The 27,715-nt window shown below is 40.4% G+C and overlaps 1 protein-coding gene across 2 annotated transcripts; it reads left to right on the top strand.

Moving 5' to 3' along the window:
* The first annotated feature begins 5,435 nt into the window (after positions 1-5,435).
* Positions 5,436-21,003, top strand: NUP43 (nucleoporin 43). Of its 2 annotated transcripts, XM_065400817.1 has the most exons (8): positions 5,436-5,602; positions 6,690-6,812; positions 7,096-7,173; positions 9,366-9,546; positions 12,871-13,006; positions 13,773-13,924; positions 16,961-17,083; positions 19,798-21,003. In XM_065400817.1, exons 1-8 carry the CDS (start codon positions 5,483-5,485, stop codon positions 20,007-20,009), a joined length of 1,125 nt encoding a protein of 374 aa, XP_065256889.1. In that variant the 5' UTR covers positions 5,436-5,482; the 3' UTR covers positions 20,010-21,003. The 2 variants fall into 2 exon arrangements, with proteins under 2 accessions (XP_065256889.1, XP_065256890.1); XM_065400818.1 differs by lacking the exon at positions 6,690-6,812.
* The last annotated feature ends 6,712 nt before the right edge of the window (positions 21,004-27,715 follow it).

Raw genomic sequence — 27,715 nt, 5'->3', positions numbered from 1 at the left:
AACCTCCAAACATACGTCCAATCAAAATTGGCAACCCTAAATGAGATATTAACAATAAAACAGTTTGTGTATTCCAGAGTCCTCCAGACAGTTTGAAGTTAGACTACATGGTTTGTAGAACCTACATTGTCTCCTCCAGAGCAGCTGTGTTTTGAAGCCTCATACTGACCTTTGTCATAAATGCTAAAAGAGCTGTCTCAACATATTTATCCTAGCGTTGATTGTGACCTGAAGGACTGTTGTTAGTAACTTAATGTTAGAACTGCTGGCCTTGTCCTACAGCAGTGGTCATCATCAAACCTGGGGACTCTCCCAGTCAATCGCGATCTCCGGCGCTGTAGTGGGGCTGACGCTAAGACAGGCTTGTTCCCTGCCTGCCCCGGCCCCATGCCACTCCCAGAAGTGGCCAGCGCGGCCCCGTGGGGAGGAGGGGGGGTGCGCAGGGGCAGGGGTCTCGGTGCACTGCTCCTGCCTGCAAGCACCCCCACTCTCGCAGCTCCAATTGGCCGGGAACAGGGAACTGTGGCCAATCGGAGCTGAGGGGTGGTGCCGGCAGAGAGGGGCAGTGCGCGGAGCCATGTGCCCCCCCTCCAGGAGCCACAGGGGTACGTTGGCCCCTTCCGGGAGCGGTGTGGGGAGGGGCAGGCAGGGAGCCTGCCTTAGATTCGCTGTGCCGCCAACTGGGAGCAGCCTGCAGTAAGTGCCGCCCGTCAGGAGGTCACACCCCAACCTCCAGCCCCCTCCCAGAGCCAGCACCCCATACTCCCTACTGCACCCTGAACCCCCTCCTGCACTCAAGCCCCTGCCCCAGCCCTGAGCCCCCTACCTGAGACAGCACCCCATACCGCTTCTTGCACCCCTGCCCCAGCCCTGACCCCCTCCCAGACCCAGCACCCCACACTCCTTCCTGTACCCCAACACTCTGCCCCAGCCCAGAGCCCCCTCCTGCATCCAAACTCCCTCCCAGAGCTTTCACCCCTTACCCTCTCTTGCACCTCAACCCCCTGCCCAAGGCTCAGCCCGGATCCCCCTCCCACACTGCGTACCCCTCGCCCCCAGCCCAGAGCCTGCACCCCCTCCCGAACCCCAACCCCCTGCCCCAGCCTGATGAAAGTGAGTGAGGATGGGGGAGAGGGAGTGACAGAGAGAGCGGGGGATGGAGTGAGTGGGGCAGGGCTTCAGGGAAGGTGCGGGGTAGATCCTGGTTTGCCCTTAAGTTCAAAAAGTGATCTTGGGCGTTAAGAGGTTGCAGACCACTGTCCTACAGTATATTACATGGTAGCAGTTCACCCTTTGGGACCCACGAGCTCGCAGTGTGATGCTGTGGCCAAAAGAGCTAATGCGATGCTGGGATGCATAAACTGGGGAACATAAGAACATAATAACGGCCACACTGGGTCAGACCAAAGGTCCATCTAGCCCAGCATCCTGTCTTCCAACAGTGGCTTTAGAGGGAATGAACAAACAGGTAATCATCAAGTAATCCATCCCGTCGCCCATTCCCAGCTTCTGGCAAACAGAGACTAGGGATACCATCTCTGCCCATCCTGGCTAATAGCCATTAATGGACCTACTCACCATGAATTTATCTAATTCTTTTTTTAACCCTGTTATAGTCTTGACCTTCACAGCATCCTCTGGCAAAGAGTTCCACAGGTTGACTGTGTGTTGTGTGAAGAAATACTTCCTTTTGTTTGTTTTAAACCTGCTGCTTATTAATTTCATTTGGTGATCCCTAGTTCTTGTGTTATGAGAAGGAATAAATAACACTTCATTATTTACTTTCTCCACACCAGTCATGATTTTATAGACCTCTATCATACCCACCCTTAATCATCTCTTTTCCAAGCTGAAAAGTCCCCAGTCTTATTAATCTCTCCTCATATGGAAGCCGTTCCATACCCCTGATCATTTTTGTTGCCCTTTTCCAATTCCAATATATCCTTTTTGAGATGGGATGACCACATCTGCACACAGCATTCAAGATGTGGGCATACCATGAATTTATATAGAGGCAATATGATATTTTCTGTCTTATTATCTTATTATCTATCACTTTCTTAATGATTCCCAACATTCTGTTAGCTTGTTTGCCTGCCACTGCACATTGAGTGTATGTTTTTACAGAACTATCCACAACTCCAAGATCTCTTCCTTGAATGGTCAGAGATCATTTAAAGCCCATCGTTTTATATGTATAGTTGGGATTATGTTTTCCAATGTGCATTACTTTCTATTTATCAACATTGAATTTCATCTGCCATTTTGTTGCCCAGTCACCCAGTTTTGTGAGATCCCTTTGTAACTCTTCGCAGTCTGCTTTGGACTTAACTCAAGTAGGAAGAGGGAGGTTATTTTCCCTCTATATTTGGCAGTGGTGTGACCGCTGATGGAATACAGTGCTCACAATTCAAGAAGGATGTTGATAAATTGGGGAAGCTTCAAAGGAGAGCCGCAAGAATGATTAAAGGATTAGAAAACATGCCTTTTAGTGATAGTCTCAAAGAGCTAAATCTATTTAGTTTAACAAACAGAAGGTTAACGGGTGACTTGATTGAAGTCTACAAGTATATACATGGGGAACAAATATTTCACAATGGGCTCTTCAGGCTAGCAGAGAAAGGTATAACATGATCCAATGGCTGGAAGTTGAATCCAGACAAATTCAGACAGGAAATAAGGTGTACATTTTTAACAGAGTGTAAATAACTATTGTCCGCAATTAGCAAAGATCGTGGTGGATTCTCCATCATTGGATATTTTCCAAAAAGATATGCTCTAGGAATTATTTTGAAGAAGTTCTATGGCTGTTTTATACAGGAGGTCAGACTAGATGATCATAATGGTCCCTTCTGGCTTGGAATCATTTAGTATGATGAACAGTGTTGGACTTCGTAGTGCACTCTTCTGAAAATGTTGACCTGATAGTTGAAGTTCGGCTGATGCACAAACTTTAAAAAATGCCATCACTGACTTGATCCTACCTCTGAAGTAAAACTCAGCTACAACGTTATACAACAGTTTAGGTCGGGAATTGAAAAAGCCATGTGTAACAGAAACTGTAGGAGGACTTGGGTAGGCAGAATGTAATTACCCAGGTAACAATTTCACCAGGACACAAGTGCTAATGCTTATAAAGTCCAACTGGCAGTACAGGTATATAGTGATGGCAGTTTTAAAAAGTATGTCAGAGAAGAACAGATTGAAAGAATAACTGGTAGAAAGTATTTGTGAAAAAGTCCTATGCCCCTCTGCTCCTGTGCAGTGATTGGCAGCACAGCAGTCCATTATCCCCTAAAGTGACAAGATACATATATGTCACTCTTTAAAACTCTGTGGCTGATCCCAGAGTTCATGGCTGCACAGCCAGTTTAGTATCTAAGTGGGAGAAGGAGAGATCTGTGAACAGGGATAGGCCATCTGTCTATATCCAGATTTCATTAATGTAATTTTTTTTAATTTACCCCACATATTAACAATCAAACTTTGATTGTTTGAACTGAATCTCTGTTGTTTGACGGTCAGATATGTCCTCTAAGCTTTGACTTCTGCATGTACATCTATGGACTGAAGTCCAGGACCACATCTGCTGCTGCCCCTACTGAGCTGGCCAGCCTTAGGGAAATTGGCCAGCTGTCTATAATCAAGGGAACTGGACAGCTCGCTCTAAAGTCTGCAGTCAGGATCAGAGGAGGCATATTTCAAACCCTAGTGGTCCAGGCCAATGATTATGTGAAGGCTTCTACACGAGAATGAGACCTCTGGATAATCAAAGTTCTATTGTACTGTTTTCCTTAATTTTTAAACAGTTATATTTGCAAATATTGTCAGAAAGGAAAGTGAGGAGGTTTGGATTGTCTGAGAGAGTTCCTCACAAACATAAAATATTAGTTAGTCTCAGTAGGTTTGTATAATCCAGTTTGTGAAGGTACAATGGAGCATTTTTGTATTTCTCCACAAGGTGGTGATTTGTCTGATGGCTGAGGGAAGAGAGAGTTTTATAGGTAATAGTTTGAGAGCAATTCTAGAGAAAAGAAGATTACTTATTATAAAGGTCAGTAAGGCTGCATAGTGTGTTTAGAGATGGAAAAATTAAGTCTCTGATCCTGCAAAGACATATATATGTTTACTTTATGCAGTATGAGTAGTCCCATTGGGTTAAGCACAAGGGTAAATTTTTGCAGGATCAGGCTAAGGATAGGGATATATAATAGAGATGTCTAGCTATTTTGTGGCGAGGAGCAAAGAGTCTGTCTACTTGTGCAGTTCAAATTGTTTGTTGCTTGTTTTAATGATTTTAGAGTTGTGTTTAAAAACAAAGTTGAAGGGAAGGAACAATAGGATATCTTTTTCTATGTTAGGGATATCACCACCAAAATGGGACATGTACAGCATCTCTGGGAAAGATACAGTACCTCTGTTGTTGGTCGCGTAAAAGGAAACACTATTAAATTCTGTACAGTAATTTTTTGGAACTGGGACAGTAACAAAACCAAGATTTTGTTATCAGTGTAAAGGTCAGCAATGCAGACAAAGATTAGCACAGTATCTCTTGCAGGACAAAGAACTTTAATTTTAATCATTCCACCAGTCATAAATTTACTGTACTTCAAAATTAACTATTTGTGTGCGTGCTCCTGGATGAAACAAACTGGAAACTCTGTTGTTTTGATTTAATATTCCTCTTATTCTCTTGAATAAATATATGAATTTGGATAGGTCATGACCGTTTTTTTCCTCTCTGCACGTAGACCAGTTTCAGCAAATATGAGGGGACATTTTGATAGCGATTAAGGGCATTTTCTATACTTATTGACATCTTTCTTCCATTTTACATCATATCCAAAGAGTTGTATGGATTAGTTTGTGGTTTCTGTTTTAACTCGAGTTAATTGACTTCCAGTTAACTCCAGTTTACTAACACAATTGTAAATATTAGTCTAGACACTCCCCCAGATGTTTAGCCCAGAACACAAAGGATCCGTAGAAAATTGGACTGGAAAACGGAAGTGAATTGGTGTTTCCTAAAATATTAAGGAAATAGTTACATGTGAAATAGGCCCTTTTTCTCCGAGGGCTATATGCTTTTCTCTAATGAAGTGTTGGGTATTACTGGCTAATCAGCAGGTCCAGATCTGGCATCCTACACCGTAAACGTGGACAGCGAGATCCTGTTTGAGATTTTTGTGCAGCCTTGTTTGGGGTTGGATGCGCTATAAATACAAAGTGACTCAGGAGCACGAATCTGGAAGCAGGCGGGACTGACAACGCGGCCCCGCCCCCAGGCAACGTTTCCTCTCCCGCCTCCCTCGGAGCGCAGCCGCCACCACAGAGGAGGTTTGTCCTTCCGCTGCCGCCGTCTACCGGGCGGCTTCAGCCAATCCGCGAGACTGTTTGGGTCGGAAGAGGCGGGAGGCCACCGGGGCGGTGGGATCGAAGCTGGTTTCCGCTCGGTGCGCTTGTGCCTGTCGCTGCTCCCGGCATGGAGGATTTTTCCGCCAAGTTCGTGTCCCAGAAGATCAGTAAGACCCGCTGGCGGCCGGTGCCCGCTGCCGCTCTGCAGCCGCCCGAGCTCTTCGCTACCGGCTCCTGGGACAATGAGGTACCGGCCCGGGGCAGCCCCGCGCCCCAAATCCTCTCCCGCCCCGGCTTGTGCTGCTGCCGCGCCCCTGCCCGCGTGGCCGGGCCTGAGTTCCCCGGGCCGTTACTAGGACGTGTCTCTCGCTCTGAGCTGCTTGACGCGCGCCGTTAGTGGCCCCCCGGGCATGCCGCTGCTGGGCGGGGGGCTCGGGTGAGAGGCGGCCGAGCGGCGCGAGTGTGTGACAGCGGCACAAGCCGGGGGTGCTGCGCAAGGCCGCGTTTGCCCTGCGCTGCGCCTCATGCTGCGGCGGTGCCCAGCGAGTCCCCCACCCTTAGCGCAGTGCCCGGACCCTCCGCCTCACCACGCTGCGGCGAGGGCGGGCGGCCGCTGCCTCTCGGTGCTGAAGCGCTGTGACCTCCCCGGAGCCTCCCGGCGTGGTTCTCTGTGTATTTTCAGATCCTGGTAGGTTGAACAGAGACTTCCACCTTTCTCAATTAAATTGAGCACCATGCAGCTAATGGTGTGAGATCTTAAGAACTAAGCTCCTGGTTTCTCTTCATGAAGGCTAAAGCTCCTTGCTGGACTGTGTGTGTGTGTTTCTTTGCTTAACTCCATGACCAACATTTCCTCTTCCTTTTGATGTGTGCTGATTGACTAGCTCTCCTCTACTTAGAGATGGCTGCATTTAACTGGTTATGTAGATTTCATTAATTGCTTAGCATTTTGCAGGATTAATATGCTGTGTAAATACAAAAAAATTATGGCATATTAATTTTCTCCAGGTGCCTTGAATGTATTTAATCTACCTCTATGAAAATCTGTCAGCTAGTTTATTTTCTCAAGGTAGTCTCTTTGGGAAGAGAGAAAAAGTTGAGCTGACTTATTGTTTCAAGTGTAGCTGTATTGGTCCCAGGATATTAGAGAGATCAGGTGGATGAGGTAATATCTTTTATTGGACCAACTTGCTCAAAGAGACAAGCTTGTTTCTTTTACCAACAGAATTTGGTCCAATTAAAAATGTTATCTCACCCACCTTGTCTCAACTGACTTATTGACAAGAGTGTCTTAACATATTTTAAAATAAGCTAGCTTCACTCTTGTCATACAGGAAAACAAGATCTCTGTTTGGTCTGTCGGAGACTTTGGAAGTTTGGGTCCCAATGGGGAGTATCAAGGAGAACCACAGCTGTTATGTGATATCAGACACCATGGTGATGTTATGGACATGCAGGTAAAATAGTTATATCCAATGGCTGTTTTTTTTCTTCCTTTTTAATAAGGATTTAACACCACTTTTAAAGAAGATTTTAAGTATCAGTGGGATATCAGAGTATTGAGAATCAAATAATTTTTTCCTAGGGGATTATTGTCTAAATCAGTTTCCAAACATTAGATTTTTCATTTGTACATTCTGAGATTATCTAACAATAAGTAAGACTGCTGCAAATTCAAATCACTTGTGTTTCTGTGGTGATGTCCTCAAACTGTAACAAGCTTAAGATATTTCTTCTTAGTTTTTTGACCAGGAAAGAATTGTAGCTGCTTCGTCAACAGGAAGTGTAACAATTTTCCGTCACCATCAGAATAATCAGGTAAATAACTTGCTGTAGACATAATGTGCACTTGGTTTCAGCTACTCTTGCTTATAGTACAAATCATTTTAGTGCTCACAGAGACATGACTTCTCAGAACTATCAAAGCATGAAGCAGCTGAACTCATGAGTCCTAAAATCTGTAAAGCAAGAATTAGGCTAACTTTTAAAATATGTAAAATAATCCGATAGTACTTACATAAGTGGACCTGTGGTAACAACTGGGCTTACAAATTTACCTAAATTGTGAACTTTATTGTAGAAAGCATGCATACGTTCATAAGATATTGCAATAACGTATAATAACAAATGGTAATAGGAAAAGATACAAAAGACAGATAACGTAACTAAATTAGTCTAAACAAAAAGGACAAGTGAACATAATTTGAAGATTGTGTTAAAATTATGCTTGTTAAAAACAGAAAATTTAAAGCCAAAAGTTGTTAATCCAAAAATGGTATGTCAAATATTAAGTCTAATTAATAAACAAAATAATGAGAGAATGGGTATTCCACCCATCATTCCCTTTTTGGGTCATTAAAAGAGAAAAAAATTTTATGGAAAATACAAAAACAAAAATAAAAACAGATGAAGGCAACTGGAGCAAGCTTCACCACCATGTCTGTCACCCCCCACTGTCTTCTGCACACTGGAACTTTTTTGTCCTAAAAGTGAGGGATGTTCTGATCAGACCAAGCCAAAGAGAAGGATACCGATGACAATACCACCTCACTCAGTTCTAGCTGAATCCTAAACCCTACCTAGAATAAAATGGGATTGGATTTTGACAACAGCTGCAGCTCATCTCAATGAACTTCTTCGCTTTTCCCTGAAAGGAAAGTTTTGGACTTGAACAACAGCAGCAACAACAGTTTCAGACCATTTTAACAAGCTTCTTTTCTTTTCCCCCAAAAGGACAGTTATTATCCTTTTTAATACCATCTAAGAGACTGTCAAAGAAGGGAACAAGAAAGCTTGTTTAAAATAAAAGCCTTACTTAATACTTCAAATTTCAAATGCTTTAACTGTTTTTCTGTCTCTTCTGTATCTTTTAATAAAAGGTTAAAAGGATTTTTAATGGTGTGTTTGCCATGGTACTAAGCTGGCTGTATGTATACCAAAACCCCAGGCCTTGTTTAACACTGTTCGGTGTCAGACAGTGACTGGGTCATGTTAACATCTTTGGGCCCTTTATTTCATCTAAACCAATATAGCGGACCTTATGGTTGTCTGACAGATGACTCACGTAGGATATATGAAGAGCCATGTTCTAGACAGGCTCCTTCCTTACATGAATATATATCAGCAGAAAGTCTGTTCATTGAATGTTTATGCATATATAAAAGTTACAATGGTATGTTACTTGATTTATGTAGTAGTTGCTATACTTCTGAAAGAATATTGGCCTGCTTGTTCCTTCTTTTTTTTAAAAAGAGAACATGTATGAGTCTAGAACTTAGATGTAACTTGAATTTATAATGCAAGTACACACTTAACTAAACAGGATGTTCCGTAACTGTTGGATTTATTTCCTGATGAACATACTGTCTGATAGAAAGACAGGCAATATCTGAGAACTCTATAGTTCCACCCGTAAATTTAGCTTTCAGTATTTGTCTGTTTTACTTTATTGTGTAATTATGAGAACTGAGTTTTTTTTTTTTTTTTTTTTTTTTTTTTTTTGGCAATAATTTGCCTTCCTTACTGCCATAAACCAACGATTTGATCTCAAAGTCTATGTTCAGTATCCAGACCTCATGAAGACCCTATATCCCTGCTAAATATCACTGTGTTGAAATACATTTCCCAGATCATAAAGATATAAATATGTAAATAGATTCCGCTTCTTGTCTGGCAGGATTCTTATGCTTTCTAGAGCTATTGCTATTCAACGTGTCCCTGATAAGAAGCTCTAGTGATTGAGCTGAGAAGAGAGTTCTGTCTGGTCCATCATGCCCAGAAGGATAGTGGCTGAAATGCAGGGTTGTGCATTGGGGATTAAAGAGGAACAAAATATCTTCTGATCTATATTGATGTGAACAACCCTTGAAATAATGTGGTGTGCCCTGGTTATATCAGAACTAATTTCTGATCCAACTTCTTTAAATATTTCAGAAGCATTGATCTCTAACACTGTCACAGGATTGTTAATTAGTACTATTGATAAATTCTCCTCTTTACTTACTGCTTAGACTTTATCTATCAACCAACGATGGGAGAGGGCCCATTACCATGTGGATCCAGATACACCTTTCTATGGTGGAGCGTCATGTACAGGGGTCATCTGCAACAATCCAGAAATTGTCACTGTTGGAGAAGATGGTCGAATAAATCTTTTCAGAGCTGACCACAGGGAGGCTGTGAGAACTATAGGTAGGCCAAATAATCACTTTTTAAGAAATGTGGTCTAAAGAATTTCAATCTCTACTCATCAGGTGACAAATAAAAAAAGAAATAGCCAATAACTTCAGAATTGTGCTGAATGTCTCAAATAGAACCTGTAATGGGCATTAATCCAGATTTAAAATATTTGCTATTTTGTAGTGTTTAATTGACAGACAAAATTCAGACTTAGAGTTACCTGCCTGCATGTGTTTTTCACAGCTTCTGCAATACTGCATTATTTGTCGCAGCAGCTATTTTAAATTATACTATCCTCTGAAACATGTCTATCAAGGTCTTAAGTATCAGAGGGGTAGCCGTGTTAGTCTGGATCTGTAAAAAGCAACATGCATCCGACGAAGTGGGCATTCACCCATGAAAGCTTATGCTCTAATACATCTGTTAGTCTTAAAGGTGCCACAGGACTCTCTGTTGTTTTCTATCAATATGAGCCCATTCTTCTTTTCACACGTATAGAGACGTTATCCTTAGTTCTAGCCAAATTCCAATTTTGGTATTTTTGTTTTATGTCTACCTAAAGGGACACTATAAAAATTAAAAAAGTTAAAAGTAGCTTCTGGTACGATATTGGTCCTTGAGTTCTCTTGCCATTTTTTGTGGTTTTGCAATTACATTTTCTCACTTGTGGGGAAAACCCCATTCACACAAAAGAAACAACCATATAAGAAGTGAAATGTACAAAGTAAACAAACTGAAAAAGAAATGTTTCTCTTATCTTTCTATTACAGTAATATTGAGTAAGTCCCCCCACTTAAATGGTATCTAAAAAAAATTCAGATAGAATTTTTTTATTTTAGTTAATAACATTATTTTACTTCCCAGGAAGTTCCAGCCAGACGTGGTATTTTTCACTTCCTATCTGAAATTGCACTGTTAAACAGCTGCTGTGATTCACCCCAGATGTAGTTGCATTTTTGGTAAATGAAGGATTCTAAACTATAATGAGTAAGCTGATGGGCAAAGTATTTTGGGAACCTCTTTTATGGAAAGGCCCTACAGAAATATACAAGATGTATCCTAAAAATATGGGATGGGGGATGGTAACGTTCTGCTGGGAACTCCTGTAAGAGATTTGTAATCTCTTCTAGACCGAGAATCCTATTTCTCTCTCTGCTATGGAACACAAGATAGGGTGCCTATTTATAACAGACGTATTAAATGTGTAATTGTTTTGTTCAGATGACTTAACCCACATAAACTCTGCACACTTAAATCTACTGCTAAAAAAACAACTGCAATATAGATATAGGATTATTTACCACTACATTCCTAATAAAAAATGGAATCTACTGTTTAGCTAATATGTCCAATATATGCTAAACAGTCAATGCAAATTTTGTCATAATATAGCACACTTAAGTTCTACTGCAGGGCATGCACTTAGTATACATCAGAAGACAAAAGGCAATAATTAAAAAGAAGAGGGAAATAATTTTTTTATAAAGAGACTGAGTATGTGGGGAAAAAGAAATAATATGCAAGAATGTATTTTTTTTGTTAAGGAAATTTGTGCATATGATCTAGTCACTGAAACTTGTCTTAAGTGACATGCAGTGGACCAGCAAAATTTGCTTCTCTGGTATGGATAAAGGAGATATGGAGGTGGAGAAATGAGGTTATATTGGAATGGTCTCAAGACAGGGTTCTTTATAGGAAATGGCCTTTAAGGTGTATTTCACTTTGAAATTTCACTGAATTAATATGCAATTGAAATTGAGCTTATTAAACTTCAACTGGGCAACTGTGCTAACTGCTATTCTAATTTATTCATGAATAAGCACTTTGTTCAGGAATGTAATCTCTATTTCTGATTGAATAGACTGCAAAGCTACTATCTTCAGAAGAAAAGCTAGAGGGGAAGTCTATGTAAATATATGAAAGGCGGATATTCAGTAATGCTAAAAGGGTGCAAACTTTCTAAATTCTTCTAGTAGTTCAGTATATGCTGAAGTTTTAATGGAATTGGCCTTTCCTGTGTTTGTGCAGCATGCATAAAATGTAGTCTAGTTCACTTTTAAAGAAGGTTCTCTGGTTGTCTACTCTCAGTTGAACGCAAAAGAACACGTTCACTTAAATGAATGCTTAACAGGATAGCTATACAATTCAGGTAATCTCCATAAGAGAAAAATAGGGATACCTCCTGAATTTTTGTTTAATCTTAAGTATGAATTAACAAGTACAATGCAAAAGCATCTAAAAAGGAGACCAGTACACTTCTTATACGCATTATTCCACTATAGTAAAGAACAAAGTATGAGCAATACAGAAAAAATAAGTTAATAAGATCACGTAGCGTAAGTCAGTCAATTAGGGCACTGTCTTCTAAACTCCAAAAAAGTGACCAAATGCTGCTAGACTTGGCTTTCATCTCTGAAGGTAAATGATGCTGTTCATAAAGCACTCTTAAATATTTTTATGAAAAACAAATATTTTTAACTCTAACTAGGAGGTTAAAAATAATGGGCAGTGCTGCTATAGAGGAGACCTATTTAAGAACAACTGACTTGCTGGATGGGCATCATGTAGATGGTGATATTTGAATAATAAGTCATGTCTTGGTGAAGACTGATGAAATAGCAATGAAATTCTATTGTAGACAGCTGCTTAATTTAGCATAGTAGCAGGAGTTGTGGCTCTTGCGGAACACAGAATCACACTATGAAAAGCTTCACAGCCTCCAGTTGTGAAACAATGGACTTGGGATATACAACGTGTTCCTTTTTTTAAAAAGGCCTGTTCCAAAGCAATGGAGCATGCCACAGACACCGACTAAATGACCCTCTTGTCAACCACTTGTAGCAAATCTTTCCAGGTCAAAAATTAGATTGGATTCTTCTAAAATAATTCAGTTTATAAACCACAGACCAATAACCTGACTGTCAGTAACAAACTAGATTGTCTGTAGAGCATGCATATCTTTTTCTATGTACCTTCAAGTATAACTTAAATTTTTATAAACCCAGTAAAATTAAAAGAATCTGGTTTAATAACTTTGTTTAAACAAAGTTATTATAGTAGGGAATTCAGGTTAGGGAAATGGCTCCCTGGATAGATTTTAGGGAGAAAGTGTATCAATACAAACACATTGTGAACATAAAGGACGCTAGAGCATATTGGAAAATTCTAATAAATAAAGGGGGAGGAAGAACGTTCTTAGTGAGTTTCAAGAGCAGCTGCTTTGAAAACTAGTGAAGTTTAATCTGCAGACCATGGGTTTTTGACAGATAAAAGGAAAATAGATGTTAAAACTATTAGTTGTTTAATCAATATTTTCCTAATCTCTTCCTATTGCAGAAAACGCAGACAGCAGTACACTCCATGCAGTGACTTTCCTTCGCACAACTGAGATTCTGACAGTAAATTCAATTGGACAGTTAAAAATATGGGACTTCAGACAGCAAAGAAATGAGCCCTCTCAAATATTTTCCTTGTAAGCTTTTTATTTTCAGCTTGTATTTTCCAGTAAATACATCTTAAACAAGAAAACAAAATCTATTACGTATAAATCTCTTGGACTATACTTTCTTGATAACAGGTGATACATAATTGAATTTGGATATTGTAATTGTACGTGGAGGACAATTGCAGTGTTTCCATCTATAGAAATTTTTTTCTCCATCTCCTATGAATACACTATATTTCTGGTTAGGAAAACAGCATTTTGTAACACTTGGCACTTTTTAGCCTTCAGGGTGCTTTATGAACACTAATTCTCTGTGCTTCGTGAGGTAGGTAAGAAATTGAAATATAGGGCCTGATCAAAATCCCACAGATGTCAATGGGGAATCAGGCTTATCTATTGGGTGAGTGACTAAGACACTTCCATTCCTAATTCCGGTTTTAACACACAATAGGCTGCAAAGGGAGTAACAACCCTTTGTAAATATAAGTTTATCTGTATTTCTTACCACAAAGCACCCTTACACTGCTAATGAAATCTTTATTAAGCTTTTGTAGGTGGTCAATAATAAACCACAAGGTTCAGAGCCTGGTGCCTGTCTAATTAGTGGTACAATAACTTAATAAAAGAAACAAGTTCCAGTGGGTGTCAAATTGTTCTAACCTCAGTAGTAAGATACTCCTGGTAATTATACATCATAATTAATATAATTACCAATTTTGATTAACAGCATGGTGCTTTGGGAGGGAAAAATTGTTTGAACAGGAAATTACTTTTGTTTTTCCCCTCTTCACAGGACAGGTGACAGAATTCCACTACACTGTGTTGACAGGCATCCCAACCAGCAGCATATTGTAGCTACGGGTGGCCAAGATGGAATGTTGAGTATCTGGGATGTTCGACAAGGCAGCATGCCAGTGTCCCTGCTCAATGCTCATGAAGCTGAAAGTAAGAAGCTAAAGAGAAACAGATACTGTATCTCTAAATATTTCTGTATTTTTGGACAAGATTTAAACATTGCTTTTTTGTGTTATAACTACTAAATGTGTGTTCATCCACACTGTTTGCTTCCAGGCTTATTCTTTGTCTAACAGGAGCTGGTTAATGCTGTATGTTATGGCTAACTAAAAGTCTAGTCAAACAAGAAATAGAATTGAGAAAGTGGTTTGTTTTTTGTCAAACGCATTTTATAACTCCTTTAAACATATATTGCTCTGTGTTTCTATAAGAATTGCATATTGGTGGTCCTTTTTGCTCATGTAACACCTATTAACATTTGATAGGAATCACATAAGCACCGAGAGCAGGATTATAGTAATTGACAAATTTGAAAATGTGCAACTGAGCAAAGAGAAAAAGAACTTTAAAAAATAGTTTTTAAAAATACTCTTTGGGATAGCTTCTTTTAGTTCCTTGTTGTGGTTGGGATGTACCCTCAAATGATGAAACATAACCACTTCTACTGGCAATTCTGAGAGCATTAGCTATGAGGGAGCAGCTCTTTTTCACAACATTGTGCTGGAAATAGTCCTTGACAGTTGAAGAAATGTATTTTAAGATTTGGGGTAAAATTTTCAAAAGCGTCTACGTCATTTAAGATCGTAAGTCCCCTTTTATGTCTAAATGTCAACTTAGTTTATGGCAGAGGTTCTCAAACTGTGGTCCATTCAGGTGGTCCACGGATAGTTCCCTCTAAGATGCGCACCTGGGCGGCCGCACACGAAAGAATGAAGGGCCACCCACCTAATTAGTGGAGCCGCACAGGCGTGGCTCCACTAATTAGGTGCCTGGACCCTGGAGAAGAAGCACATATGAGGTGGTGGCTTTGGGGGGATTAGGGGGTAGGTGGGAGGGGGAAGTGGGATAAGAAAAGAGGGGTGGAGGGAATTTGGGACGTGCAAGGCTGCAGCGGCCAGAGAGAGACCACTTTCCCCAGCCCCATGGCTGCGGCTGCTGGGGAGAGACGGCCCTCCATCCCATCCCCAGCTCGGGGGCTGCTGCAGCAGGGGAGAGAGGTAGAGACACACCCTCCCCTTCCCCAGCCCTAGCTTGGGGGCTGTTGCGGTGGGGGAAAGAAGCCACATTCATCACATTAGAAAGTTAAGACTACTGATATTAAAATGAGTTGTGTGCTTTTTTTTGTAGAACAAAAAAACATTAATTATTATTTTTTAATACACCACTTTTATCCAAAGTGCTTTACAATAGTTAGCTAACGGTACAAATAACATTTGGAAAGATCATTAAGTGGTCCGCTGAGACCCTCAGCAATTTTCAAGTGGTCCACGGGGAAAAAAAAAGTTTGAGAACCACTGATTTATAGGGGAAAATGTACACTTGTTACACTCAGCTTCTTAATTTGCGTGGGGTGAGGCAGGGGAAAAAGCTTGGGGTTCTCTGTATATCCATTGCATTGAATATACAACTTTGCTGTTAATACAATGCTATGCTTCAGATTTTAACATAGTACAATATTATATGGCTAGTTCTTTCAGGAAGAAAACCCCAAAATTCACATTAAACATAACTTTGGGGGCTTGTTTTATGGATGTATTAGCCAGGTTCTAGCTGTGGGTAGAGTGATGCATGTGATACTGAATCTACTGGCTAATCAACTTGCATGCTGTCAAGTACGGGTCTCTGATACAAAAGTGTTGAGTCAGAGAAGGGGTACAGTCAGGTTGATCTATGCTGCTCCAACAGCCCTCTTTGGGCAATAAGTAAAGAGGAAGTTAGTGTGCAGATTGTGAAGGTATCAGGTTTATGCCTGTGCACCTTTAGAAAGACAGTAGTCCAGTTCTTGGCTTCTGATGGTCCACCCCATAGAAGCCTGCTAGCTTCTCTCCCACAACCCCATCTGAGCTATAGCGAGTACTGGCAAGATAACCTGGCTCTGGTGGTCTTTGTCTCACCACTGATCTCAATAACTAGAAAAGATTATGCAAGTATAGTAGTGTTATTTCTTGCTTACATCTGCCCTATCCTGGCATTCATTAACTTGCACTGGGTTTCCCCCATTAGTGCAAACTAATGAGGTTTTACTATATCTTGCATTTCTTTTCTAACATTTCACGTGTGACACTTTACAAATGGGTTTTAAAATATATTCCACTTTAAGTAAGCAAACAGAATTTTGGTCTGGCAGGACACAGGTAACTTAAACATTAAGGTGAATGGAGGAAAGTGTGCAGTCTTATGAAGGGCATATAGCTTAGTTAATGCATGTCCTTTCCCCTTCTTGTTTAGTTTTTGTCTATCTAAATTTAGATTGTAAACTCCAAGGCAGGGATCTTTTTACCTTGTTTTATGAGGCATCTTGCACACTTCTGGGAGTAGGATAGATGAATCAACTTCAGATGAAAGAAAAGAACTACAAAACCAGGGGAAACAGTGAATGATGCACAATGTAAACCAGGGAGAAAATTCTTTAGTCTTTCAATTCAAGTAATCTCTGGCATTATTTAGAACAGTGACCGTTAAAAGTTCAGTCAGTTATGGAGTTTAAGGCCAGAAGGGACCTCAAATCATTTGGCCTGACCTCCTGTATGTCACAGGCTATCAACACCACCCAGCACCCACACATTAAACCCAACAATTGAAATTAGACCAAAGTATTACAGCTCATAGGAGGCCAAGTTGTCGATGTGCCACAGGCAGAGAATAGGAGGGACTGAGGTGCACCAATGCCCGAGGCCTCTGCAATGACAGAGAAATGATTACAAAAGAAGTGGGGGGTTTGTGTGTGGGTTGTAGTTTTAGTTTTGTTGTGTTTTGGTTTGGTGGGTTTTTTTTTACAGTTAAGACAGAATGGAAGCTCTATAGACAGTTTAGTTCATCTCCAGTACATTGAGTGACGAGTTATACTGAACACCTTGATTTGGAATTTCCTTGTCTTCTTGGAGAATCAAACTCTTTGATATTATTTTAATTTAGATTTGTTTATATAATCATGGGTAATAAACTTGAATCTCTTGACTTTTGTAGTGTGGGAAGTTCACTTCCATCCTTCCAACCCAGATCACCTATTTACATGTTCTGAAGATGGCTCTCTTTGGCATTGGGATACCTCCACAGATGTATCAGAAAAGCCATCTTTTTTCCATCAAGGTAAGGATTTTTGAAGCAAACTTCCTTTTAGGAAAGTGAAGATCTTAGGCTGAGTTTGTGCAGCGTAGTTAATTAAGTAATTGGCTTGAGGACACTATTCCATAGTCTGTTCATTTATACTGAGGGATGTTGAAGATGGGAGTATGATGATTTCTTATTAGAAAGAGACAGCCTTAGTGGTCCTCTTCAAGAGAATTACAGTGCTTTCACTTGTTTCCTGAAATATTACCTCATATCTGATGTGGGTGCACTCACCAACAATGGATCAAGGGGCACATCCAGAATTTTCACAGCTAAATCCAGTTCACTTTCCAAAAATCATAGAATTGTTGATTTGGAAGGGCACTAAATGCCATATAAATGCATATATCCTTGAGGGAGACTTTTTGGATGTTTTCTACATTTTCAAATATATTAATTTCAATTACAACACAGAATACAAAGTGTACAGTGCTCACTTTATATTTTTTTAATTACAAATATTTGCACTGTAAAAACATATTTTTTCAATTCCCCTAATACAAGTACTGTAGTGCAGTCTCTTTATCATCAAAGTTGAACTTACAAATGTAGAATTATGTACAAAAAAAGCATTCAAAAATAAAACAATGTAAAACTAAAGATTCATATGGCCCTTCATGCTTCAACCACCTTTCCAGAGGACATGCGTCCATGCTGATGACGCTTGCTAAAATGTATTAATTAAATTTGTGACTGAACTCCTTGGAGTGTCCTGCGGTTTTACCCGCATTCTGCCATATATTTCATGTTATAGCAGTCTCAGATGATGACCCAACACATGTTGTTCGTTTTAAGAACACTTTCACTGCAGATTTGACAAAACGTAAAGAAGATATCTATGTGAAATTTCTAAAGATAGTTACAGCACTCGACCTAAGGTGTAATCTGAAGTGTTTTCCAAAATCTGAGAGGGACGAGGTGTGGCGCATGCTTTCAGAAGTCTTAAAAGAGCAACACTCAGATGTGGAAACTACAGAACCCAAACCACCAAAAAAGAAAATGAACCTTTTGCTGGTGGCATCTGACTCAAATGATGAAAATGAACATGCGTTTGTCCACACTGCTTTGGATCGTTATCGAGCACAATCTGTTATCAGCATGGATGCATATTCTCTGGAATGGTGGTTGAAGCATGAAGGACCATATGAATCTTTAGTGCATCTGGCATGTAAATATCTTGCGATGCTGGCTACATGCGAATGCCTGTTCTCACTTTCAGGTGACATTGTAAATAAGAAGTAGGAAGCATTACCTCCCATAAATATAAACGAACTTGTTTCTCTTGGCGATTGGCTGAATAAGAAATAGGGTTGAGTGGACTTGTAGGCTCTGAACTTTTACATTGTGTTTGAGTGCAGTTATGTAACAACAAAAATACATTTGTAAGTTGCACTTTCACAATAGAGATCGAACTACAGTACATGTATGAGGTGAATTGAAAAATACTATTTTGTTCATCATTTTTACAGTGAAAATATCTGTAATTGAAAAATAATAGAAAGTGATCAATGTACACTTTATAGTCTGTTGTAATTGAAATCAATATATTTGAAAATGTAGAAAAAATCCAAAAATATTTAATAAATTTCAATTGGTATTCCATTTAATAGTGTGATTTAAAACTGCAATTATCATGATAAATTTTTTGAGTTAATTGCATGAGTTAACTGCGATTAATCGACAGCCCTATAGACAAATCATTGTAGAGAAAAACCTATTCTGATGAAAAATCAGACTTAATACTAAGAAGGTCAGATTCTGCTGCCTTCTGTTTTCATTCTTGTCCTAATTTTTGGAGTACAGAATTCAACCTCCATGTAGAAACAAAACTTGCAACATAGTGTTGATGTAAATACACTTGAAATTTCTAGGTACAAAACATTGGGGTAGCTAAAAATAGGGAAAATATTCAGATTTATTTGTGAAGTAAAGCCCTCTCTTCCCTGGGCTCAAAGGTTTGAGGGATTTCTGTATAGGGGAAAGCTGATATAACAGACTAAATAATAAATCTAGTTGCACTCTGCTTCTTGTTGTACCAGGTTTGCCTATTACATACCCTGGATTCTTAACAAATAGCTTTTCCCTCAGTCTATCTCTTCCACCAATTTTAATCTTGTTATGAAATCATAATTCTAATTTTGTGAAACTTGTGACTGTTTCTTTCCATAGCAAAGTCAAAACCAGGTGTATCCTTTGTAAAGGATAAGCAGGAAATTGGGGGGGGGGGGATGATTTGGATCAATATCTTAAACAAATCTAAAGAAGCAATAAACATAGGAAAATACTGTCTAAGGAAACTTTTTGCACAGGTACAAGCTTGCTTTCAGTTTGAAAGTTAATTAATCAAGTTAATTAATCAAGAGGTTTAATGTATCTAGTACATAATGTTATTCCTCACTATACCCTAAGGAGGTGATTCCTTACTGTTATGATGGCATTAGCTCTCTCAGTTGAGGGGGAGATCTAGTAAAAACTAGCTATTCTGACTGACTTCTGTCAGTTAAGTAATGCAAAATATTTTTTGATCCACTGGAGTCTCATCTAAGCCCATCACATCAATTCAATCTAAAACCCAGACTTTGGTATTCCCACCATGTTAGCTGAATACTTAATATGCCACCCCAATCCTGAATGGAAGTAAATAAAATCATAGCTAACTGGTTAGTTTTTCTTTGTTTTTTGTTTTTGTTTAGGTGGAAGAAGTACTACACTTCCGTCACACGCTGCTAACCAGTCTGTAATAAGTGCCTGGCTAAGCAACAATCCTACCAAGGACCGCATGGAGATCACAAATTTAGTTCCAAATCAGACATTATCTGTGAATAGCTTGGATGTTTTAGGACCCTGTCTAGTATGTGGTACTGATGCAGAAGCCATTTATGTTAATAGGCACCTTTTTGCTTGAATATACTTTAAAGGGACACTCTTAAGTAGTTTAACCACCTTGAGAACTAGCAGGAAAGGTCCTGAGGATTCCAATTTTTTAAAAATGAAATCTTTTACAGAAGCCTGGAAACATAGGGGCCTTTAATGTAGTCCTAGTAATGCAGAGGGCAAACCAGCTACAATAAGGCTCTTGAGAACTGTTCCATTGCCATTGATGCTTATGCATCCAGTGAATGAAACAGCAGTTACCATATGTTATGTAAGTGCACCATTCTTTATTCCCCACTGCCTTTTGCATTTCTTATTTGGCAAGCAAAAAAACAATCAGTATGGAAATAAATGGTATTTTAAATGTTGTAAGGGTGTTACAATAGCTTAAAAAAATATGAAATACTTGAATTCCCTTAATGTTCATGCTATTGTAATAACACTAAAGTATTCATTCAGGGCCAAAATTTAGGATTCTTAGGTTCTTTTAAAAACAGACTTAATAGAAATATTATTTTTTATTTGAAATTTTAATATTTAAACATCCCTATGCACTATTAGAATGTAATTGTTATGCTGGTGTGTGACAACTAGAAAGGGAAACAGTTACGTGAAATGCAAAAAGGACTGTTTAAATGGTGAATGGTTAGAAGTCCCATAAGAGTCTAAAAATCTTGAAGCTGTAATAATCTAAGACAATGCTAACACTGGTATGGGCACGTTAAAATTTGATGTGGACTTTGCCTGTACACATTTGATTTGTAGAAAAGAATATATTTTTACAAGTTAGTCTTTCTGCATGCTGGACAGACCTCTTACCAGCATTTATCCTATTAAGGTTAAGTTCATACGATAAACAGTTTTTGACAAAGCTTTAATCATGAGTTTTGTCAAAATTAATGGAGTATTAAATTGAAGTGTTGCCGAACAGCTATCATAAAAATGCCTACTGTAATTTTTCAATATTATGTCTAGCTTATGTAACAAGGAGCCCTTTCTCCAATGTTTTTAATAAATATTTTTTCCACCAGAATTTTATTTACTCGTTCTTATGCCTTAGCTTTTATTATAAAGTGAAAGATAAGTTTGAATGGCTATCTTACAGGAGGCTAAACAACTTATTTTTGGCTTAGTTCGGTGTTAAAATTGACCGATAGAAGTTGATCTTAATATGCAGCACACCCACTTTAAGGTCCCACAATGTGGTTCCACACTGGAACCATGGTCCACCTGCACAAATTAGCTTGTGGGATTGGGACCTTAGTTATTATGACCTAATAGCTTGACTTCTCAGATGTGTAGAGCACCCTCTAATCCAGGGGTGGGCAAACTACAGCACGTGGGCCGGATCCAGCCCCATGGGATTGCCACCTCTGTGGCACCCCGGGCCCCGTCCTGCTCCCGGAAGCGGCTGGCACCACATCCCTGCGGCTCCTGGCAAGGGTGGAGGGCTCCGCATGTTGCCTTCGCCTGCAGGCATCATCCCCTGCAGCTCCCATTGGCTGGGAATGGGGAACCGTGGCCAACGGGAGCTTCGGGGGAGGTACCCACAGGCGAGGGCAGCGCGTGGAGCCCTCTGCCCCCCCCCCCCCGCCCCCAGGGGCCGCAGGGACATGGTGCTAGCCACTCCCGGGTGCGGCACGGGACCAGGGCAGGCAGGCAGGGAGCCTACGCTGGCCCTGGTGTGTGCCACTGACACCCCGGAGCCGCTCCAGGTAAGCAGTGCTGGGCTGGAGCCTGCACCTCAAACCCTTCCTGCACTGCAACCCCCTGCCGCACCTCTCCTGCACCCCAATCCCCTGCCCTGAGCCCCCTGCCCTGACCCCTCTCCCGCACTCCCCACCCCCTCCTGCACCCAAACCCCTGGTCCTGAGCCCCTCCCGCACTCCGCACCACTGCCCTGAGCCCCCTTCTGCACACCGCACCCCCTTTGCACCCCAACCCCCTTCCCTGAGCCACCTTGTACCTCGCACCCCTCCTCTGCCCCAACCCCTTGCCCTGATCCCCTTCCTGCACACCACACCCCCTCCCACACCCTGCACTCTCTCCCGCACCCCAACCCCTTGCCCCAGCCCTACATTCATGGCCCTGCATGCAATTTCCCCACCCAGATGTGGCCCTCGGGCCAAAAAGTGCTCACCCCTGCTCTAATCCCATTGCAGTCCAATCAGTCCATGCATACACTGGAATATCTTCATCTGGATACAAAGGTGAGTAGTTAGACTGTGCATTGTGTCACTGAAAGGCTGAGTGATCGCGTGGCTGTAAATGGTAAGACTACAGGACAGAAAGTCACACTTTCTGAGTTCTATTCTGCTGATTTGCCTTGTGGCTCTGGGAAAGTCACTCTTCTATGCAATTTTATTTCTAAAGGAGTAATGCTTGAGGTTTAACATTTTGTAAATCAAGATGAACTGGTTGACAGGATAAAACTAAGAATCAGGAGACCCGAGTTCCCAGTTCTGCCTGTGATTTGCTGTGGGCAAGTAACGTAATCTCTACTTCCGTTTCCTTATCTGTAAAATAAGGCTAATGTTTTTTATTCACCTTTTGTAAAGCAGCTTGAGCTCTGTGGAGGAAGAGTACTATGTAGGTGCCAAGTGTTGAGACAGTAAAACACTAACTCCTAGTAATCAGGCTCACTGTGTATCATGACCGCTAATTTGTCAACTGATGCTTTTATGTTTGATCCATTACATACACCTATTAGGAGCTGCTACCTCAAAGTGGTGATGTCTCTTGAAGAGTGGGTCCTGTCTACATTCTGTGTGTATTTCTTTTTGCAGTAGTATATCTACATCACTAGCTATATACTGGTGCAAACCCCTAATTTATACATAATACCCCATTATAAACCATAATTTGTGCTGTTGCAGTTTATCCCAAAAGATGTACTTGAAACGATTTGTTGGTTCGGTATGTCTATGCTATGAATCTTCATAAATCCCAGCTGTGGACAAGACCACAGATCTAGAATCCAGACAGAGACCATAGTGTAAGGGTAAGCTTCTCTGCCACCAAATAATCACAGGATAACAGGAGTGTATTCTACATAACCGAGAAGGAGTACATCACTTAACAAATTTAATGTCTAAATTCTAATTAAAAAAGACGTTTGCAGGTTTTGACAGGAAACTTATTAAACACTTTTAAATGTGTTTATACTAAATAACTGGTTGTCTGTAGAATGCATAGGAAAGATTTGACTTGCAAAGCTATAAGGCACATTATTTTTCTGGTCTTTAAAGGTGACCTACAGAAGGGAGGTGGGGGGGATAAGGGGAATGATGTGTTCTCTTTGGTTCTCTCTCTGATGTAAGAAGTGCTTGGTTTTTTTTGTTTTGTTTTTTAAATTCTGCTAGTTTCTCTTAAAATGGGAATTCAGGTCCTGTCTAAGCTGGAAATCTCTGATGCCTGGAGAACTAGTGAAATGGTGAAGAGAATATCAGCAAGAAGGGGAAATGATTTTCTATTCACCTTTCAAAACTTTTTACCCCAGAAAAGAACAATTTAATTTTTAAATGATAATTTGAATAGAAGTCTTAGACTCAAACCCTAGCCCAGTGGTTCCCAAACTTTAACAACCCGCGAATCCCTTTCGCTAAAATGTCAAGTCTTGTGAACCCCCTCGTAAAAATGAATATTTCCAGGCATTTTCTCCCTTACTTTAGCATAAATTATAAAAGCAGTGATCTTGGAAATATAAATTTTGTTTTTATGACATTCTTATTACACACTATTATTATTTATCGTTACAGTATTTTTATTACATTATGAAAATGACAACACTCTTCCAAGATCTCACTTTTGTAGCTTGTATCACTTTTGATTAAGCCTGTTATAAGACAAGGCTCTTATCAGAGGCACCAGTAGAAAAGTGGGGGGGTCTAGGGAGGCTGCTGGAAAAAGGGAGGGACCTGCGGGAGGGTGCGCCGATGGAGTGGTACGTGACTCTCATCACCCCCTGTACTGGCGCCTCTGCCTCCTATGTTTCATCAAGGAGTATCAGATGTGAAACAGCATGAAGGTATTTAAGAAGCCAACTCAGAGTTCCTCCTACACAAGTATTCAGGTCCTGAGCAATCCAGGCAAACCATGTACGTTACAACAAAGCTTAAACTTGTTCTTCATAATAATTTTAAAACAACACTAGCAGACTATATAATTTTAAAAACAGCAAAAAAAATCCACCTCCCTTTCTATTTTGTATAAGGAGTCTTGAAGTTTAAATCTCAGTGTGACAGATATGCTTGCTTTGATTGGCTTAGCTCTTGGAAGTCCCCAAGGCTCCAGGCTGCTGGCCCCGTGCTACCTGGGGTCCCTATGGACAGCTCTGTCTGTCATTAGGGAATTTTTTTCCGAGAACCCTCTGTAACATTTTGTGAACCCCAGTTTGGGAGCCACTGCCCTAGCCCCTTCAGTTAAGGTGGTCAGTGCTCCCAATAACTTTCTTAATGCCTCCTGATGGTACTCTAAAGACCAGATTTCACACTTCTGCTATTTCTAAGGTTAAAAAAAAAGCCAAACTAATTTAAAAAAACATTTGTCAGGCAGCCTTCATAAATAAAAAAGGACATATATCTACTATTTCAAAAATATTTTGCAGGTCACCTATAAAGAACAGAACATGCTTAACAACAACTTTAAAATCTGTTATTTTCCTATGCGTTGTAGTGATGAACTACATTTTCTGTGCCGCGCCACCCCCCACCCCCAAGTCTTCTGACATTACCCTAGTTAAAACAAATGAGATTCCAATACAAAACTGGCTAGGTTCAATATTAGTAGTTTTATTATCAAAAGTCAACCTTTTCTTGTTTCTTTGCAAAATAAGATGGGCGATCAACTCCCCTAAAGATACCAGTCTCTGGATCCTGGCCTTTTCAATGCCATTTGTGGGAATGATGATTAATATGGTTCTTGGATTTGATCATGATCAAATGTTCACTTCCACCAAATTAGGATCCAATACACATGGGAAGAAAACTTGTAGGTTTTGATCAACGGAAAAGTGAACTGTGGTTCTCATTTTTTTTTTTTTTTATAAATAGCATGCTTACTGATTTAGAGTTCACTCTACAGTCTGACTGGCCCCCAAGAAAGTTCTGCCTCTGATATAGGTTATCTTTAGGTTAATTATAGAGAGTTCCATTGTGCCAGAGGAGCATAGTTGTCAACAGTGGTCTTCATCTTGGAGTTTTAAGTGGTGTCTTCTATGTTCTGGGTCCAAGTCCTTCAAAATAAGGATTGAGACCTCGAACTTGATTTGGAATTGAATGGGAAGCCAGTGTAGATGGGGGGGAATTGGTTTGATGTGTTTGCAGTAGCCACAGTTGCTGAGGAGGTACGCTGCAGCATTCTGTACTAGTTGGAGTTTCCTAAGCTGAAGTTTTCATGCCCAGGTTTTATCACATTGATGTAGTCAGCCAAGAAGTGATGAAGGCATAAATAACCGAGGCTAGATCATCATCTATCAGGATGGGATGGAGTCTCTAGCTCTCTGGAGATGATAGAGAAAGCATTACTCATGGATATAACTACACTACAGTACACTTCTTAGCTAGAGGCCATGAAGATGACTTAGGAGAGAATTCAGGTCCCACTAGGAAGCTTTGAATATAAAGCTTCAGACCACTGCCTTTGGTTTGATTGAGATGTTTAAATCTTTGTTCCAAAGAGTGATGATGCTTACACAGTTCCGCTGCATTAGGTTCATTGGTATCTTATAGGCTGCTGAGAAAAATCCTTTAGCCTTAATGAAATATCAGTTTGAACTTTTCAGTAAAATGCAGATGTGCAGTGTATGTTTAAAAATCTAGCTTATGAGCTGCAGCCAGTGCTTGTCTGAACCACGTTTTTATTGTAGACCTGGGAAACCTCTTTTTGAGGTTTTGGGAAAAGGCTTTATTTCCTATTTATGATATCTGAGGAGTTCTATTGTACTCAGTTTTTCTAACCTCATGCTAGATCTTGATTTTTACCTTCTTATAAAGAGATGATGATTCAAGGATGCACCCTATAAATCACTATTAATAACTTTTGATTGCATTTCAGTAACTGTAAAAGGACATATGACTGGCAACCTCTCCAATTTTTCAACATCCCTTTTGAAGTATGGATACCAGAACTGCAAAAAATATTCCAGTAGTGATCCAGCTGGTAGAGAGAACAGTGTTGATGTAATATACTTTGACTTCTCCAACATAATTGCCTTGGTACTGTACAACATTTTGATTAAAAGCAAAAGAACTAGAGCAATATACAATTAACACAATGCCAATTAAGCAGATTAAAAATTGGCGAAATGACAACTCTCAAAATGTAGTTATAAATGTGGAATTATCATTGAACAGCTGTGTTTCTAGTGGAGTCCTGCAGGGATTGATTCTTGGCTCTATACTATTTAATGTTCTTAATGACCAGTGTAATAGGGTCCTTGGTGGGCCAAGGGGCCTAGTGGTTAATGTCCACTTGGTCATGGGGCAGTGGTAGGGGAGCCTGGGCCTGCCCATTCCACCAGGCTCTGACCCACAGCCCTAGGAGGGTCAGCATCATTTGGCCTCCAGATAGGGCCCTCTGAGCTACCTTCCCTGGGTCACTTCTTACCGCTGCTTCACTCCCTCAGCTTCTGGTCCCAGACAAGGAGAAATGGAACCCAAACTCCCACCCCCAACTGGGCTTAGTATACAGTCCTGTTCATGCAGGGAGGCTTCTCCAGCCTCTTTTGGGCAGGAGCCTTCTTGATAGGTCTGCACTCCTTCCAAGCCTCTCCCTTCTGAGTTGGGTTGCTCCCTTTACAACCCTATCTCCAGTTGGAGTGTGCTCAGCAGGATTGGAGGGGCAGGGCTACCTCGGCCCTGTACTACCCTTTAACCTCTTCCAGCCCTATGTGAGGTTTGTATACCCCATCACAACCTGGAATAAAACATACAGTCATCACTGATAAAATCTGCAGATAACACAAAAATTGGGAGAGTGGTAAATAACAAAGAGGACAGATCACTGATACCAAACAATCCAGATTGCTCTGTAAGCTGGTTGCAAACAATATATATTTTAGTACAGTCAAATGTAAATATATACATTTCTAACAATGTAGGCTATATTTACAGGATGGGGCACTATATCCTGGGAAACAGCGATAATCGGCTGACCATAAGCTCCTACTGTGAGGCTGTGGCCAAAAGGTCTAATGCAATCCTTGGATGCATAAAGGGGAATCTCAAGTAGGAGCAAAGAGGATATTTTACCTCTGTACTTGGCACTAGTGTGATTGCTGCTGGAATACTGTGTCCAGTTCTGGTGTCCACAATTAAAGATGTAGGTTGATTCAGGATGTTGATAGATTGGAGAGGGTTCAGAGAAGAGCCACAAGAATGATTTAAAGGATTGGAAAACATGCCTTACAATGATACCCAAGGAGCTCAATCTGTTTAGTTTAAGAAAGCAAAGGATAAGATGTGACTTGATCACAGTTCACAAGTACTTACATGGAAGACACATATTTGATAATGGGCTTGTTAATCTACTAGAGGAAGGTATAACAAGACCCAATGATTGGAAGTTGAAGGTAGGCAAATTCAGACTGGAAATAAAGTATATATCAGTGGTTTACAAACTTTTTTCATTTGCAGACTCCTAAAAAATTTTGAAAGGAGGTACAGACCCCTTTGGAAATCTTAGACATTGGCTGCGGACTCCCAGCAGTCCATGGACCAAAGGTTGAAACCCACTGGT

This window comes from Emys orbicularis, chromosome 3, assembly GCF_028017835.1.
Source record: "Emys orbicularis isolate rEmyOrb1 chromosome 3, rEmyOrb1.hap1, whole genome shotgun sequence".
Lineage (NCBI taxonomy): Eukaryota > Metazoa > Chordata > Testudines > Emydidae > Emys > Emys orbicularis.
This window is presented reverse-complemented; position numbering and strand designations above follow the sequence as displayed.

What these genes read in the sequence shown, in the direction of transcription:
- NUP43 (XM_065400817.1), top strand. Translation starts at nt 5,483, where the DNA reads ATGGAGGATTTTTCCGCCAAGTTCGTGTCCCAGAAGATCAGTAAGACC. An exon ending in GGAGGCTGTGAGAACTATAG is followed by an intron (nt 9,547 to 12,870) that starts GTAGGCCAAATA and finishes TTCCTATTGCAG; the next exon opens with AAAACGCAGACAGCAGTACA. An exon ending in CAATGCTCATGAAGCTGAAA is followed by an intron (nt 13,925 to 16,960) that starts GTAAGAAGCTAA and finishes TGACTTTTGTAG; the next exon opens with TGTGGGAAGTTCACTTCCAT.